Raw genomic sequence first — 18,302 nt, 5'->3', positions numbered from 1 at the left:
TATGTTTGAACATTCTTTCCCAAAGGGAATTTATTGCACACATGAACAGTTGTCTGAACTCTTGCGCATTGTCCAGTTTGACTACCCTTTCGGTATGTTGGTGGCTGTTTTTGCCCTATTAACTTTCATTACATCAGCATTTTTGATTTCAAAGCCATGACACCATATAATCATGTATTCTACCAAAAAGACCAGGAAGATACTGAATTACATTTATTTCATGGGTACCATTTAACAAAAAAACATTTTCCTTAGGTGGAGGCCCCGTTTGTTGCTTGAATTGGAAGCCTTTAGATCCAGTTTTGACTGCCGAGGACAAAGGCAGGGGTAGAGCCTAACCCTCTGGGGGGGTACATTTCACATTTAAAACATTTCATTATTGTAGGTGGTTTTCCAGTTGGGAAGAGGTAAAACTTTTTATTTAAAAAACATTTAATCGTTAGATGGCACCATTAACCCTTTAGATAGGCCTGTGAAAAGAGATTTTGGCTTTTATATGGAGTTCTATGGAGTAAAACAGCAAGTTATAGTCTGCGTGCATAATACCAACCATGTTTACTATGAGAGCTGCTTATTTTGATTTTCTCAGAGACATCAAGACACACACACTGTTCTCCATATAACTCAGAAACTGAACAGGAAGGTGTATTTTGCACTGCAGCTTATAATCAACATTAAAAATGACAAATTTGAATAAAAATGGTGTCATGGCTTTCCAATCAAAAATATCCTTATAATGGAAATCAATGGAGGAAAAACAACCACATAAAAATGGGGTAGTAACATTGCCTGAGCCTATTCTCGAGTCTTTAAACATTTTCAAAGCATTTTCCCAAAATATGTAAAAATACAATTTGTCACCAAAAATTATTCTATTTTCTAACACACTGAAAAAATTGTGGTCAAATTAAGACTCAAAATCACCCCAAAGTGGATGAAAATATACCCAACAGCAAGGGTTAAATTCATAAATTGTCTGAATAAATGTATATAAAATGCTTTCCACAATACTTTACTAATAACAATAAATACACAATACTAATTCAGGGCTATAGATGGTGCTGTGACTTAATGAGAAGGATGTATTATCAGTATCTTGTTTTGATTTCTTTAACTTGCAAGGGGTCAGAAGGGCATTATAATTGCATTTTTTACAACAGAAATATGTTGCAAAATGCATTTAGTGGAAAACAATAATACAATTCATTATCAACCGTCAATTTGTCTCGTAGGGTTTCTATGTAATTATGTTAAGTGGCATTTCTGCCTCCTCAGGTCAGAAACATTGTGATAACAGATCACAAACTGTCTTTGGTCATCTCTTGAATGTAAAACTCTAGACAGACAGAAGAACACCACAGCATGATTTGGTGTGATAAGGTGTGTGGGCATGCATTTAAAAGTGCTGTGGAATTTGCATGTTGTGACTAATGTTCCTACTAAGATAATGTATGCATGTGTTTTAGGAGGAATGTGAGGTCATTGGACATCCTTTCGTTTTTAGTTTTATTGTGACCAATGACTGACTGACCACTGGCCTGTAAACAGATCAGATTAATATGCATAACAGTCAGACAATGTTTAGGATTGGAAAGTTTCGACTTTGAATGAAACTAGGAAGAGTAATGCTAAGTCAACGCATTGCATAAAAATGAGACAATGTTATTAAACTAAGATGGTGATTTTGCAAAGAATACATGTTTAAATGAAGGAGAGCGAGTGATTCTTAGGGTGAGGCAGAGAAAAATCTAGAACTAGGGTGGAGATGAGAAGCGAAGCTGAAGAACAGGTTTAAGAATCATCCGAGACATTCTAGCCATTGCTAGGCTTTCTGTGCCTCCCTTTTTGTGACTTGGTATGAACAAAAATCTAAACTGAAACCTGCGATCTTATCTCATCTAAACATTGTTTGACCCTTCAGGTGTGACCTCAGGCCTGTGTGTTTTTGTTTTTGTATGTTTTTATTTGGGTGCATGATTGACAGTTAAGAAACAAAACGTTGTAAATTATTAAGGTTATATGAGTGCATATACAATCATTTACATTAACAGAAGGTGATTTAGGGGCTAATTGTTTCAGATACTCATTTAGGATATGTAAATTTGCTGAACTTTACCAAAACTAAATCATTTCAGGTAATTCATTTGAAAGTCAAGAGGGAGAACATAGGGTATCCACCAGAAAATAATTTTAATGGAAACATTTTATCAACTGTCTCTCGTCACAATAAATGTCTCACAAACCACTTGGTTCATGAAAATACATGCACAGATCATATTTCCCAAAATGGAAATTTGCTGTGTTTCTTTTAGAAACTGAATCCTTGTTGTGTTTGCAAAGAGTATTAGCTTTGACCGAGATGCTTCTTCTAATAATCATTGGAGATTAAAATAAACACACATGCAACAGTTGATACTGAGCATAGAAATAACATATTTTTCTCAATGGTGTAGCTCTCAATGGTATAATTTCTTTTCCAATAATTTCTAAGCAAATCTGAGCAAAGACCATGTTCAGAAACCGTGTTAATCGTAAAAAGCTGTACACTAAAGTGCTAGTCTTGTTTTCATCTTTCTCAGGCAGAATGATCTGATAGAATCTCGTTTGGCTTTCCTGTTACGTTCATTCATTTTTGCTAATGTGGCATGATAATGACAGTAAACATTAATAGGCCCATTCATCAGTCAACTACGTAACCTTTCGCCTCAGTGTTACTAACCAGAAAAGAATTTAAAGATTAGATTTTGTTATCAAGACTCAGAAACTGGCCAAAATCCCTCTTTTTTAATTCAAAATGAAAAGACTGAGTACGCCAAAATAAAACTTCTTTTAACATTTTATCACCATCGGGTTACACTAATTTGTGAATCTCTTTTTTTAAGAATAATGTGGGTAAACCAAACTGCCAGTAGTCTCCGTTGACTTCCATTGAACAGAATACTATGGAAGTCTATGGCAACCAAACCGTTTGGTTAACTACAGTACATTCTTTACTTGTGTTCAGCAGAAGAAAGAAAAAAACTGGCCAAAATCCAGGTGTCTCTTTTTAACCTTTGTATAAGGTACAGTTTGCTCAAAAGTAAAACTGTCATCATTACTTCATTCACACCCAGAAAAAAGTATGTACAGAAAGTCAATGACAACCAGCAACTGTTTGGTTAATCACATTCTTCAAAATATTCCTTTGTGTTTAACAGAAGAAACTCATAACAGGTTAAGAACAACTTGAGGATGGGAAATGACATAATTTAGATTATCCATGCATTTTTTATTACATGCCTTCATTTAGATAATATACATGTTATATAACTCTTACAAACATTAACTATGGTTTTACTTACCACAAAACTATGGTTATTGTAGTTAGACCATGATAACTACAAATTAGCAATGTATTTGCTACACTAGCCATAATATCAATAGTATTTATTGATATATTTTTATATATAGATATATATTTATATTAAAACTGTGGTTAAATGGTAAAGAATGCAGCAACAACAACATGCTTTTACTATTAAAACATGGCTGATCATAGGGGAGTCCTAAAGCACATTTGCATCAGCCTAACTACTATTTGGAGTCAAAATTATTTACTGACAACCAAATTTTTGGATTAAGCTTGCATTTAACGTACATTATTATGCAACTTTATCAATGCACTTTCCTGCCGCTCCCTCCCTGTGTGTTTCTATGAGCCGTGCGGAGGCTTCTGTCTCGCTGCAAGAATCTGGTCGAGACCGACCTGAACATCCCAAACCAGACCAACAGGTTTCGGTCACGCCCAGAGGGAGAAAATATCTCGTATAAAAAGACGTGAGGAATGCAGAGCTCCAGAAAGAAACTAAGCACACCAAAGACAAACATTCAGAAAAAACTGCTCTCGAATCAAACCACCAAGATGCAGATGTCCGAGCCCCTCAGCCAGAAGAACGCTCTCTACACGGCAATGAACCGCTTCCTCGGCGCCGTCAATAACATGGACCAGACGGTTATGGTGCCAAGTCTGCTGAGAGATGTGCCGCTGGACCAGGAGAAAGAGCAGCAGAAGCTGACCAACGACCCGGGCAGCTACCTGCGGGAGGCTGAGGCCGACATGTACAGCTATTACAGTCAACTCAAGTCCATAAGAAACAACATTGAATGGGGCGTCATCCGCTCGGAGGACCAGCGGCGCAAGAAAGACACATCTGCGCCGGAGCCTGTGCGCACTGAGGCGGAGAGCGATATGGACCTGGAGCAGCTCCTGCAGTTCCATCTAAAGGGCCTGCACGGGGTTTTGTCCCAACTTACAAGCCAAGCCAACAACCTGACCAACCGATACAAGCAGGAGATTGGCATTTCTGGTTGGGGACAGTGAAGTGCACCATGAAGGATCCACATCTACTGCGATATGATGAACTGTTGTGTTCTAAGACGATCTGCTCTGCATTTGTGGAAGAGCCAAAGGGGACTGATGGGGCAAAAGTTACTGCCGAAAAGAGACAAACCGAGAAGGGAAACTGGATTTGTCGTAGTAATGGTTTTGGTGTTGATCACTGACGTATTGCAAGGGCTGCTTCCTGTTTTGTGCCAATTTATTTGCACTGACAGTTTCTCTTTTTAAAAAAACAGAATCTCCGTTGAAGTGGCTGACTGCCATGCATTTACATTGATATTTAAGTCTATTTATGTATTATGTGTAATTAAAAAGCTTCTATTTTTCCATATTTTTCTTTGTGATAGAGGAAAGTTGTTGTCCTATGATGTTGCCAAGTGTACCAGAGGACTGAAGACTTTTTTTTAAATAATTAACTGAGATTGCTATATGTGAGAGCTATATTAATGAAGCAGAAACTCTGTGGGAAAATCCATAGGGATGTCTCCTGCTAATGACCTGAAAGAATCTGTGAATCATCCTGTGAATCCATGACGTGGACAACTCTGAAAATCACTTTTTGTGTAATGATGAGCTCCATGAGATTCAGTGTGAAACTGCTCATAAAGGCCAGTTGAATTGTTAAAGCATTTGCTGTGTTTTTTTTTTTTATTTTAATGAACTGTTTTTATAACAAAATAAACTTTTGTAACTTGAATATGTTGTATTTGTGATTGTTTATTATTCATCATGCTCAACAATGCTCACACACCTCATATACAAATCAACTTCACACATAGTGTACATAGTTTTCATTCCTTAGACCATAGAAAGGTTCATAATTTAAATAACATTCATTTCTGACTCTCCTGGTAGATTAAACCATACAATAATAATCAGTTTCAGTCTAAGAGAGATCAGAATACAAACTATAGAGTGTTCATAATAAATATTATTTTGATTGGGTATATATCAGTAAAGTTTTTCTGTCCATGTGTCCACACATTATAAAACATCACAATTACACAATCACTTAAAACATTGTTCACTGGTTGTCTTAGTTTTGTATATGTTACTTCACTCTCATGTTTCCCTAGATCACAAATGTACATTTTTCAAAATTGAGATGTATTATTATCTGTAAGCTGAATAAATAAGCTTTCCATTGATGTATGGTTTGTTAGGATAAAAATATCAGGTTGATATACAACTGTTTTCAAAATCTAGATTATCAAAATATTTCATTTAATTTTTGGCTAAGTTCCTTCATAAACCCATGAGAACATGCAAACGCCACACAGAAATGCCAACTGACTCATTTGGGGCTCGAACCAACGTGAAGCATGATCACTTCTTGTCGTGAAGTGATCATGCTACCCACTGCGCCACCGTTATGCCTAACATGTAAATATTGAAATCTAAATATTCTAAATTCACTTTTAAAATTGTCCAAATTAAGTTCTTAGCAATGCACATTTCTAAATAAAAATTCAGTTTTGATAGTTACGAAAGGACATTTACAAAATGTCTTCATGGAATGTTATTTTTACTTAATATTTTAATGATTTTTGGCATACAGTGTATTTTTAGCTGTTCTCAAAAATGACAACTTAGATTGTTTTTTAATGGTCCAGAGTCACATATGTTTACTAATAGGAATTTATAAGTTTTTTTGAAAAACAAAAAACAAAACCAACAACAAAAAAAGTTTAGTTAATGCATTTTTAAGGGTTAGGGAGCCCTAGTTGGGGAATTTGGGGAAAGAAAATTTTCAAACCACATTTTATTTTAGAAAATTTAATGGGTTTCAATGTTGTTTTAATCTTCTTTCAACTAAATAAACAGAATAGGACCTTTAAAAACTAAAAAGGGGCTTAACAAGTTCTTTGCATGTCAGTGGTGCTATAGCATCTTAACCACTCCCACAGAAGAACCATATTAACAGTTGCTTTATCAACCACTCAAAAGAACTGGTGTTTTTCCCAAGACTTATGTTCCATAGTCTGAAAAATTATGGATTTTTATTCTTTTTTCTGTTCCTTTATGTAAAGTACGTAGCTTCGACACATTTTATATTTTAAAAAGCTCTAAACTCAATTCCTGGAGGGCCACAGCTCTGCACAGTTTTGCTCCAAGCCCGATAAAACTCAGCTGATCCAACTAATGAAGGTGTTCATGACTCTTTTGAACACCTCGATTATTTGGATCAGCTGTGTTTGATAGGGGAATGCCAAACATTATATAGTAATAGCAATTGTATTTGATAGGGAAAAAAGTAAATAAATAATACATGCATTATAGATTGACATGTACAGATAAATAGAATAAAATAAAAATAAAATAAAATAAACCCAAGAATACATAATATAAGTAAGTATTATTATAAATTGTGGGACATTCTACCAGAAACACATCTGTCCCTGAAGTAAAAACAAATACAGTGAATAAAAAGTATTTTATCGCAAAAATGTCTAAAATGGATTGATGGTTGATTTCTGTGAGTTGTTCTGTAAAGGTGTATGTCATTCATTTGGATCTCAGATTTTTGTGCTTCATTAAAAGCACTTTACAAATGTACAAACCATTGTCCTTGCCCCTCAGCCCAGCTGAACCTACAGCTTTAATAGTTTTGTTATGCTAAAAACTGTTTAAAAAGATTTTTTAAAAATCTCCTTTGTATATTTAATAATATTTGTCAGGGAGAGTCCAAAACTTTTTCCATTCTAGTCTTTGAAAGTACCTTGTTGTGAAGAAAAAAAAACCTTGTTGTGAAGGGAAACGTCATCGCGTTTAATATTGTTTGTCCCTCTGCGTACGCCGTAGTTGTCAATGTGGCTGTGATGTTCTCATGATGTGTACACGCCACATTAAAATACAAGTTAGTAAAAAGAAAGATTAATTATGGGAGATGAGCATCCAGTCCAGGTTTATAACACCAGCAGCTCACGCTGTACTTTCTTCAAAGACGAATATCAATGTGTAAGTATATACGTTTTGAAAAAATACTGTAATTCTTACTTGTTAGCCCTCATGCTAACCAAAACATGACATCATACTTTCCAGGCGTGATTATGTTGACCTTTATATGTTTAATTACTAGATATAAAAACAAGATATCATGGCATAATAGATGATCAGTTCATTTGGGTGTAATGTTTAAACACTCCTGTGGCTTATTTATAGTGGTCACGCTAAAACTTATTGAGAAGGAAATGAATCATTTATTGATCTGTAATGGGATGAGCTACATAACACACACGTGGAGCAGGAAAACACCCATCACTGTTTGGTGATTGGTTGAAAAAGAATTGAGTACAATATACAGCTTAACAGTATAATGTTTAAAATAAATACGTGGCAAACTAGCTTAATTAAAATGAAGGTGCTACTAAAATTGTGATTGAATTAAAAACTAACTTCACTATGATCTTGTTGACTTTATGGAGTTTAAGACACTTACGTTTACTTCCTGATTGTTGTTTTAGTTTTCATTAGATTCAAGTAGATTTTTTTAAATCCTCAGGATGTGATTCTTACAGTGAAAAGAGCGACAGGGACATTTTCAATTCTGGCATGGTAAGTTGTACGTTTATTCTTTGCTTTAAAATGTCTTCTTTGTATCTTTAACTAACTTAAGTTTCCTTTTTGTAGTTTCTTCATGCTCTGTTCGATATGGCTGCTGCGCCGAAATAACTCTCAGGCCCAGGTAAAGCTTGTGTTGTTAATTTCAATGGTTTTAAAGATCCCTACAAAGTTTGCAGTCAGTCAGTCTGTCTTTTAATTATATTATGCTTTTTAGTTATATAAGTAAGTAATACTTTTATGTTACTTATCATATACTGTTCTGTCATGGATGAAAATAAAAATATTTTGAAGTAAATACTGTCATGTTCTCTGTAACCGTTCAAAGTATCCTAAAAAAATCAAACAAGATACTAAAAATGTCTCAATTCCCAGATTATTATTAAGTATCATAACAGTTTTCAACATTGATAATAATTATAATTGTGTTTTGAATGCCAAAGAAAGCTTTTGAGCTGAAAATTCAGCCTTGAAGTAGCAGAAATAAAGTAATTATGATACTTAAATATTAGTGTTTTAATTATACAAATAATGCCATTTTGGTTAGCAATAAGAGATTTCTTTCAAAAGCATAATCAAATCTTCCCAGCAAAGATTAAAATGTAATTAATTTCCTGATGACATTATTTATAATTCAGTAAATATCTAACAATTAGTTATTCGGTTAATCATTCATACATTCATATAAATTTAGTATTTTTCTCATAATTTTATCGTTCCTTTGTTTTTCAGAAAATGGTGGTCAACCTGACAATAGCTGCATTGTTTGACAGTGTTGCTTATGTTATGGTAAGTTACGCTGATTTGTCTGTATGATTTTCTCCCTCTTTAATAACATCAGTTCAGTCACTTCATATTTTTTCTTCTCATCTGCAGGGAGAGTCTCATCCAGAAGGGTCGCTGTGTAGTTTTCAAGCCTGGTGGCTCACATATTTTGGTAAATTTGGCAACTTATTAAAAGATATGTCTTTTATTTGTGTACTGTCATGTACAGTAAAAGCAAAGTAATAGATCTTTAAGTCTATCGTGGGGTTAAAAAAAGATTGTAGCTAGAAGAATACAATAAAATACATCCCCAATTATGAAAAAGTTGGGACATTTTGTAAAATGCAGTGAAATCTACAATATGTGACTTGTTAATTCTCTTAAACATTTATTTAATTGACAAATGCACAAAGTGTTCCAGTGTTTCCACTGACAAACCTAAATGTATTTTGTTAATATGAACCATTTTTTGATTTGAGTCAGCTTTGAAACAGTCCAAAATAAGCAGGTTAAATGGTAATAGGTTTGGTATAAAAGAGCATTGCAAGGAAAGCTGAAGCATGGCTCATTATTTTGTGCCTAAAGTCACAAGAGAATTGTCAAACTTTTATTTTTTTAACAGTTTCTCTTTCAGTATTTACAATATGTGAAGTCCACAAAAAAAATCTCAGTATTTGTGTATGGCAAGACATCAAACCAAAACCTACAGTCCTCAGGTGGCGTTGTATATAAAAATGTCACACTGTAGTGTTAAAAAAAGAAACATTGGACTCAGGAGAACTTTCACTAAAGTTAATCAACAAATTAAGCTTGAAAATGTTTTACTCAAGTAGAAAGCTGTACGTTAGTTCTGTGCAGGGATGCCAGCAGGTTCCTGGGGTATCTCAGATTGTCATAAAGGAATGTGTGCTGAGCTTAGATCAGTTCACATTTCAACTTGCTTCTGGAAAAAAATCCGTTCTTCCATTCAAAACTTGTAGATCGGCGGATACAAAAGCAGTTTGCAAAAAGCAACAGAACAGCACGCCACACAACTGTTTATTTAGGCATAGCACAGAGACATTTACTGCCATCAATCTTTCAAGGCAAGTATGTGGTTATTAGATGAAGACTCATTCCTCATGTTCTACATCAGCATGTTTATGTAGGCACATTATACACGTGTCTCTGTCTCAACTGTGTTGCAACCTTCCAAAGTCAAATTTGATTTAACCCTTGTGTGATTTTGAGTCTTAATTTGGCCACAACTTGCTCTGTGTTTGAGCAAATGGAATGCTTTTCGGTCACAAATCTTATTTTGACACATATTTTGGAAAAATGCTTTGACTATTGTCAAAAATTCAACATTACACTCTAGGCAAATTTACTACACGTTTTAGCCCTATTGACTTCCATTATAATTACATTTGACAATTAACCCAACACGAGGGTTAAATTTACAAAATACAATTTATTTAATCAGTTAAATCATTGGAAATCTTTTTCTGTACTTTCATTAATTAAATCAGAGATAAAGAGAATTAACAAATCACATTTCTTGATTTTAATGCATTTTACAAAATATCCCAACTTTTTCAGAATCACGGTAGTACATAAATGTTAACCCAGGGTTTAGGATTGTTCAGGGTAAACATACAAAACACACTAGCAACTACTGAAATAATTATAATGTATTACTGCTTAGCATGTTCAATTCAATTCATCTTTATTTCTATAGTGCGTTTGCAATGTAGATTGTGTCAAAGCAGCTTCACATAGAAGTTCTAGTAAATTAAAACTGTGTCTGTTTGTTTCAGACTGGACTGCACTGGTTTGGGTTTGTCTTATTACTTTCAATCTCTACCTGAACCTAGTGAGAGAAATCAGGACAGAACATTATAGAATGTAAGTCAGTACACATACACACACGCTGGTTTTAGTGGTTTATGAGGACTCTCCATTAAGGTAATGTATTTTATTCTGTAAAAAATGCTTTTTATATGGCCCTACCCTAAACCAAGCGCTTACAAATTAGTATGTGAAAGATTCCATTAAGTATGATTTTAAACCGTTTTGAATTGCAAGGACACAAGACATGTCCTCACAAACCACTAAAACCAGTACACACATTGTTTACACATGCAGCTCCTCAGAGTTCCTCACATCTACATGTGTTTTTCAGACGGTATCATGTAGTGGCATGGGGTATTCCTCTGATCATGTCCACCATCCCTCTAATGGCTGGATACTATGGTCCCGCTGGAGCCTGGTGGTAAATCAGCATTAATTAATTCATTAATTCATTCATTTTCTTAGTCCCTTTTTTAATCATTCCACCACAGCATAATGAACTGCCAACTTATCCGGCATATGTTTTACGCAGCGGATTCCCTTCCAGCTGCAACCCATCACTGGGAATTTTTATACACACTCATATACACACACATACACTACGGACAAATTAGCTTACCCAATTCACCTATACCACATGTTCTTGGACTTGTGGGGGTAACCGGAGCACCTGAAGGAAACCCACACGAACATGGAGAGAACATGCAAACTTCACACAGAAATCCCAACTGACCCAGCCGGGCTCGAACCAGCAACTTTTTTGCTGTGAGGCGATTGTGCTACCCACTGCGCCACCAAGCTGCCCCTAAATCAGCATTATTTTTGGATTGTTAATTGGAGTTCTGTCACAACAATTCTCATCAGTGCTTTCTGTCTCATTCTTGGTCTGCAGTTGGATCACAGATGATCATGTTGGGTGGAGATTTGGCATGTAAGTAGGGTTGTAATGTTCAGCATGTGTGTGTTTGTGGAAATGTACAGTATTTTGTTTCTAAGAATGATTCTCCGGTAGTCTGATGAAACTATGCTATGAGCTGCATCATATTTCAGAGGCTTACGTTGCTCATGCCATTTGAATCTCAGGAATTTCTCTTCTCATTCTGACTTGTTTCTGCGCATGCACGTTATTGTACATGCTCCAATTACGTCCATTTATGGGTATTAATTCCTGTGTTAATGATCAATCACATTGGCCACATTATACAGCAGCATTAACATTATATCTTGACACCTAAAATGCACGGATATTGTTGGACTAGATGAAAATAATAACAAATTAAATGATATCTGTTTGGATATCTACAATATACTATGTTATTGGCCAATATTAAATTTATCAGCATTCATTGATAATGAATATTGAATTGCTCATTTTTAGTATTTGCATTATACATTTTGATTACCTTTGGTGTCATTAATAAGAAGTTTAAAAAGTTAAAAGTAGTATTTTAAAGTAATTTTTGAAACGCAATTTAAACTTTTTAATATGATATTCAGCAAATCAAAATATAAATATAATTTATTTCTTATTGTAAAGGATAATTTTGTAATGCCTAAGTTCACTTTTTAGTTTGTATAGTTTCTGGTGGTTTTTAAAATAATTAAAATTATAAAAATTATGTTTTAAAAAATGTTTTTTAACAATCTTTTTGAGATGTAACAAAATCATATTTACGTCTTTGTTTTCATTTTAAAAGAAAAACAACAAAAACAACGCAAAACCAAAAAGATAAGAAGAAAGAAAAAAGGGGGCACAGGTTGTTTTAATCTTATCGGCCATCTTTGAAACGGCTCTCGGGCACTGTGCTCGGGCATTCTGTTTGAGTAAGGTAACATCAAATTCTCCAAAACTGTTTGCCAAGCTTATGATTGAATTTCATATTAGGAATTACCAATAAAATTAAACAACAACTGTCTCATTAATTTCATTTCTATACGTCTGAATCACACAAAATCTGCAGAAACTCGTGTGTTCTGAGCCCCTCTCCCAGAGTATTGTCAGCCTAGAGCGATCCATGATTGGCTCCTGTACTAGAAGGCGGGTTTTATTCGCCATGTAGCGATCAATGATTGGCTCATGTATTTTATTCGCCATATTCCATATTGACTGTTACATTTTTCCCCATTTAAAATGGTACAAGTTGCATGTCTTGTATATTCTATAGTCTTTGTCATTACAGGGTGTCCGCGGGGTCTTAAAATGTATTAAATTGCAAAAACTACATTTTAGGCCTTAAAAGGTCTTGAATTCATTTAAATATTTTGTTTTAGGTCCTAAATCATGTTAAACAAGTCTTAATTGTCCTATGTCCAAGTAATGTTACCAATAATCCATCTCAAAACTTAAAAAATATACATTTGTTTTGATTGCAAAGAGATACAGTTCACAACAGCTGTTAGAGATGTTTACAGCAAATTCTCCTAATTAAATTCCCTAAGCAGGGAAAGAAAACTAAAGCAACACATTCCTTTACATGATCTTCCATTAATACAAAACTATTTACTGAAGTAATTGGGCCATTAGAAAAAATCCTTAGTGTTTATCCCTGTATTAGTCTAAAATGTCATTCATGGTAGTTTTAAAAAGGGCCTTAAGAAGTCTTACATTTGACTTAAAGATACCTGCAGAAACCCTGTATTAACAGATTATTCTAGATAAAGCATAAGAAAGAAATTGTTGAAAATACAAATCATCCATAAAAGGCATGCATGTAATCGTCAACATGACAACGATTTGTTTAAGTAAATCTCTAGAGAATGTGTATAAAGGACAAGGCAGTGTCAGTTTATTTCAAATGACTGGAGTTTAATATTTATTTTAAACTTTACACAAATGAAAGAACACACACACACATATATTTTTGTATTAAGTAATTTTTGAAAGATGCATAGCACAAGCACACTATGAAGTGCACAAATATGTGCAATTAAATGTAAATCATCGCAGTTGAATTTGGTGCTGTGAATAATAGATTACTATAAATAAGGAAGTTGGTCTGCATGCAAAAATGTAGCTTTTTATTTCCTGCTTTATTCAAAATAAATGTTATTCACACATTTATGCAAAAATATACCATTAAAAAAGACTTCTGTGTTTGTACTGTCGTCTTTGAGGTGTAATGTATTGTGTGTTCGCAGATGGTACGTCCCATTATTCAGCCTGATTATTCTCATGATCTGCTGTTATGCTCGAATCATCTGTGTGGCCAACGAGAGGGTGAGTGATTAAAAACTGCCCCACAATTCCTACATTTCTCAGCATGGCATTGGCAACTCAAGATCTCCCTTTAATATTTAGTTAAGTTGATGTTAAACAAAGCACTATGATGTTAAACTTTTGTTTATCTCTTTCCTGCTCTCTGACGTGCCTCAGTGAGTCTTAGACTGCCATTCCACATTCCAGAACATTTTGCACGACTGGCAGATTCTGACACGCATTCTGACGCAATAAATGTGATTGTAAATGCAAAGTACGTGCAGACTTGACTGTACAGCTGTTACGATGGAGATTTATACGTATACATTAAAATATCACTGGTAAAATTTGTACAGGATCAGTGATGCTCTGCTAATAACACATTACGATCTGTGCATCAGAAGTATAAATGAATGTTTGTATTTCAGATGCGTTCATGGTTAGGCACCTTTAATCCTGAAAGGGAGAGAAGGAAGGTAAGAGTGTGTGTTTGTTCATATATACAGTAAGTGATGTCACTTATTGGCTGAGACTTCAGTGATGTATCTTTTCTTCTTTCTGTAGATCTCCTTAGCTGAAGAGATCAGACCGTTGAAGTGGTATCCATCTGTCTATCTGCTTGTCTCTATCTTCCCACTTATAAATCGGTAACTGTTTTTATACTGTTCCACAAAATCATTCATGTGTTCAGTCATTAATATATATGTATGTGTGGATCGTTATCGTATATCTTTTTTAATTCATGTGTCCTCATAATATCTTGTCAGGTGATCTTACTTGAAGATACAATCTTTACTATAATGACCTGTTTAGTGTTGTAAGGGTGAGACGACTTTTCACAGATCTCAGATTTGATCACAATAAAGGCAAACATTCATCAAGTCAATTCCCAAATACCAAAACTCTTTTTCTTCAATTTTGTTCCTTGTTCAAGAAGTAGTTTCAATCAAATAAACGCCACAATAGAGAAGATAATCTATAACACTTAGAAATGATTAATTGCTGTGGAAATTACCTTTTAATTTACTCCATTCAAGATGTAGATGACTTTCTTTTTACTTAAGCTGAACATTAAAGAAGATTTTTAGCTGAAACTGTAGTCTTTGGTGATTCATATACTGCAAGTCACAGTATACCGACACTTTGAAAGTAAGAAAAAAAATTATTATAAATGATATACATTTTATATAGGCATAACTAAATTAGTGGTCTCTTTAAAATAAAATTGCTCTCTAAAAGAAAATTATTATAATGATTCATGCAAATATTATTGTTATAATAAATGCATTATATATATATATATATATATATATATATATATATATATATATATATATATATATATATATATATATATATATATATATATATATATATATATATATACAGTTGAAATCAGAATTATTAAACCCCCTTCGAATTTTTTTTCTTTTTTAAATATTTCTTTAAATATAAATGATGTTTAACAGAGCAAGGAAATTTTCACAGTATGTCTGATAATATTTTTTCTTCTGGAGAAAGTCTTATTTGTTTTATTTCGGCTAGAAGAAAAGCAGTTTTTATAAAAAAAAAAAAAAAAAAACATTTTAAGGTCAATATTATTTGCCCCTTTTACCAATATATTTTTATGTATCATATATCTCATTATACAATAACATGCCTAATTACCCTATCCTGCCTAGTTAACCAAATTAACCTAGTTAAGCCGTTAAATGTCACTGTATAGGAGTGTATAGGAGTGTCTTGAAAAATATCCAGATAAATATTATTTATTGTCATCATTGCAAAGATAAAATAAATTGTTAGTTATTAGAAATGAGTTATTAAAACTATTATGTTTAAAAATGTGTTGAAAAAATCTTCTCTCCGTTAAACAGAAATTGGGGGAAAAAGGGGGGTTAATAATGATGGGGGTTAATAATTCTGACTTCAACTGTATATATATCACTGTTGGTGTGTTATTATTGCATTAGTAATACATTTACTGATTTGTTACAATTTTCTATCTTAAATAATAATAATATTAATATTTTATTTGTATTATAATTGTCAGATCGAAAGGGCTGGAGGAAACAGGTATCTTTTTTGATTAGCTATTTATGTGCCTCATACTTGTGATGGGATACTGGGAAAATATGCAAAATGCGATACTGTTGTTGAGTACTGCGATAACAATATTTCTTGTGATATAATATTTCCTTCGAGAAAAGCTATTTTTATTAGCTTTTTAAAATATATATATATTTATTTATCTAATGATCATATTAAAATAAATAAAAACTTGAGCAGATATTCTGACTCTTATTTGTGGTTGTTATTTTCCTCTCTTGCCTCTACTCTTATAATTAGTATATATTTTCAACTCTAGGTTCACCTTCTAGCCAATAGCTGAATAACACCTACTGGGTAGATTTTTCATTTCGGTGCATCCCTAAAAAACACACACACACTAAAAAGCTATTTTTTTGGAATATGGATATTGCATATACTATTATCATGATAACAACATTTTTTTTGTGAACAATTGTTTTTATTTTTAATTTTTTTCTTAATATAGAAAGGATACACATATGATTATATCGTAAAACAACCCCGAAACCCCACCCAGGTAGACTTATTCTATAATAACAGAAGTTAAAAGATTGCTGTAAAAAAGAACAACAAAAAACAACAAGAATGTTAAACCAAATGAAGAGTAGAAGTTTAAAAAGTACAAATAAATAACTATTACATCATGAGATACATAAAGTACATATAAACAGAAAAGCTATACATTAGAAGGTAGAAACAAAAGATTTGACAATATCAAAAGCTATAATCCAGGACTTAACAGTTTTTGACTGAGCTTCATGTATGCGCGCTGTTGAAAGTTTCATATAAATATTATCCAGCAAAGATAGGCCCCATTGATGTCTACTCATTATATGAAGAGGGATCCAGCAGCAGACCAACATTTTCTTTGCAGCTGTGAAGGCAGCCAAGAGTAAGTTCTTTTGTAGCACTGAGAGTGACATGTTAGAAAAATCATTTAGGAAAAAGCATACTGGAGTCAGTTCTACATCGTTTCCTAAAAAAATTATATATCCTGAGCCAGCTGAGACCAAAAAGAATGAAGTGCAGGACATTCCCAATCCCAGCTGCCCTCTGTGAACATAAATTACAATCTCTGGATGGTGATAATATAAGATAGGTGATGCATATAAACCGTTTTAAAGGGGATAAATAGTCAATAGTTTCCAATGTATCATTTGATGACTTGGTCAGCAAATGAAGATTGTATATCTCCATTGATATCCTTAGACCAAACAGTAGTAATGGATAGTGGTTTGTAGGAATTTTTAAAAGAGGCATATATAAATGAAGCAGAAGCAACAGATGCAATATAATAACCATATTTTTTTCTATATATTGTGTAACCCTAATCTCTATGTATATTTCTGCAGACTTCATAATGCTGCTTATCCAAAGGACCCTGTGTTTTCTCTGACGTTACTGCATGTTCTCAGTGCACCTTTGCATGGGCTTGCGAATGCTCTTGTCTTTGGTAAAGACACTTGGAGTCAACTGAGTGTAACAGGAATAAAGGTACGGCTCACATTTACTGCTCTTAACCAATAGCTGTGATTGCTCACCTTACATATCGTGGTTACTGGGCTATCAGAACATCTGCCCTACCTGATTTGAATCTTTTGTTCATGTAACATGCTTTTTTTTTCCTCAGATGGCGATTCAGTCTCGGTTGTGTGACAGCACAAGGATTGAGGAGTACCATGCTGTAAATGTAAGATACACACATGAGCTCGATGCGAACTCTGATTCAGATGAGGAGGACAGCAATGTCCTCTTCTACAGTCCGGATATGACATTAAAAGACAGGGCATCATGGGAGAATGTTTAGAGAAGTGTGTGTATTTGTGCATATTTTCACACACTCTGCCTTTTAAGAATTTCATGCAGTGTTTGTTTATCAAGTTTTTATGTTGACACTTTTTTTTACTATAGTTGGAAAACAGAAAAAGTGGTTGATAAAGTCTTTCTTTGCCTTTAATGACGGGTAGCATCATAGCATTTGTACTGTATTAATGAGGCAAAGCAATTTATTCAAGCTGTTTACTGCCTTAATGTGTTTCGTTGTGTATAAAATTGAAGCAAAGACTGCTTTTCTGTTTCATTCAGCTGAATATGATATGCTTTGAGAAAAATTAATTAGCATGTTTTACTATTATATTTATAAAAAATGTATGCTATATTTTTGTATTGTTTGCTACAAAGTTTAAATATAAATCTATTAACATTTACTCTGTGTTTGTGTCTTGTTGTCTAATAGAATGAGGTATTGACTAGTTAATCAACTAATTAACATTAAGTAAATTAGATATAATCCTCTTACATGTTAAATCGGGATGATTCAGGAGAAAGTCTGAGTAAGAAGTGCTTCACAAATGGGTTGTGAAAGCTTCTTGAAATAAACCAGTGATATAAACTTGCTTTGTCTGTGTTGTGTAAATTAGAATTACGAAACTAATCTATTCAATACTGACACCGAGTGGACAGATGTGTGAATAATTTGTC

General features: G+C 33.6%; 2 protein-coding genes across 3 annotated transcripts; both read left to right on the top strand.

Annotated features, from left to right (window-relative positions):
• Nucleotides 1-3,826: 3,826 nt before the first annotated feature.
• Nucleotides 3,827-5,075, top strand: mid1ip1a (MID1 interacting protein 1a). Its single transcript, XM_056464740.1, has one exon. The coding sequence runs from the start codon at nucleotides 3,902-3,904 to the stop codon at nucleotides 4,358-4,360; it is 459 nt and encodes a 152-aa protein (XP_056320715.1). The 5' UTR covers nucleotides 3,827-3,901; the 3' UTR covers nucleotides 4,361-5,075.
• Nucleotides 5,076-7,181: 2,106 nt separating this feature from the next.
• Nucleotides 7,182-17,963, top strand: si:dkey-100n23.5 (cyclic AMP receptor-like protein A). 2 transcript variants are annotated; one of them, XM_056465425.1, is made up of 13 exons: nucleotides 7,182-7,336; nucleotides 7,881-7,933; nucleotides 8,009-8,063; nucleotides 8,672-8,728; nucleotides 8,816-8,876; nucleotides 10,501-10,588; nucleotides 10,866-10,955; nucleotides 11,427-11,465; nucleotides 13,673-13,751; nucleotides 14,159-14,206; nucleotides 14,295-14,377; nucleotides 17,174-17,315; nucleotides 17,452-17,963. In XM_056465425.1, exons 1-13 carry the CDS (start codon nucleotides 7,259-7,261, stop codon nucleotides 17,626-17,628), a joined length of 1,050 nt encoding a protein of 349 aa, XP_056321400.1. In that variant the 5' UTR covers nucleotides 7,182-7,258; the 3' UTR covers nucleotides 17,629-17,963. The 2 variants fall into 2 exon arrangements, with proteins under 2 accessions (XP_056321400.1, XP_056321401.1); XM_056465426.1 differs by having other exon boundaries at nucleotides 7,264-7,336; nucleotides 7,897-7,933.
• The last annotated feature ends 339 nt before the right edge of the window (nucleotides 17,964-18,302 follow it).

This window comes from Danio aesculapii, chromosome 9 (genome assembly GCF_903798145.1).
Source record: "Danio aesculapii chromosome 9, fDanAes4.1, whole genome shotgun sequence".
NCBI classification, from domain to species: domain Eukaryota; kingdom Metazoa; phylum Chordata; class Actinopteri; order Cypriniformes; family Danionidae; genus Danio; species Danio aesculapii.
Note: the sequence above shows the minus strand (reverse complement) of the source record. Positions and strands in the feature narration are given on the sequence as shown.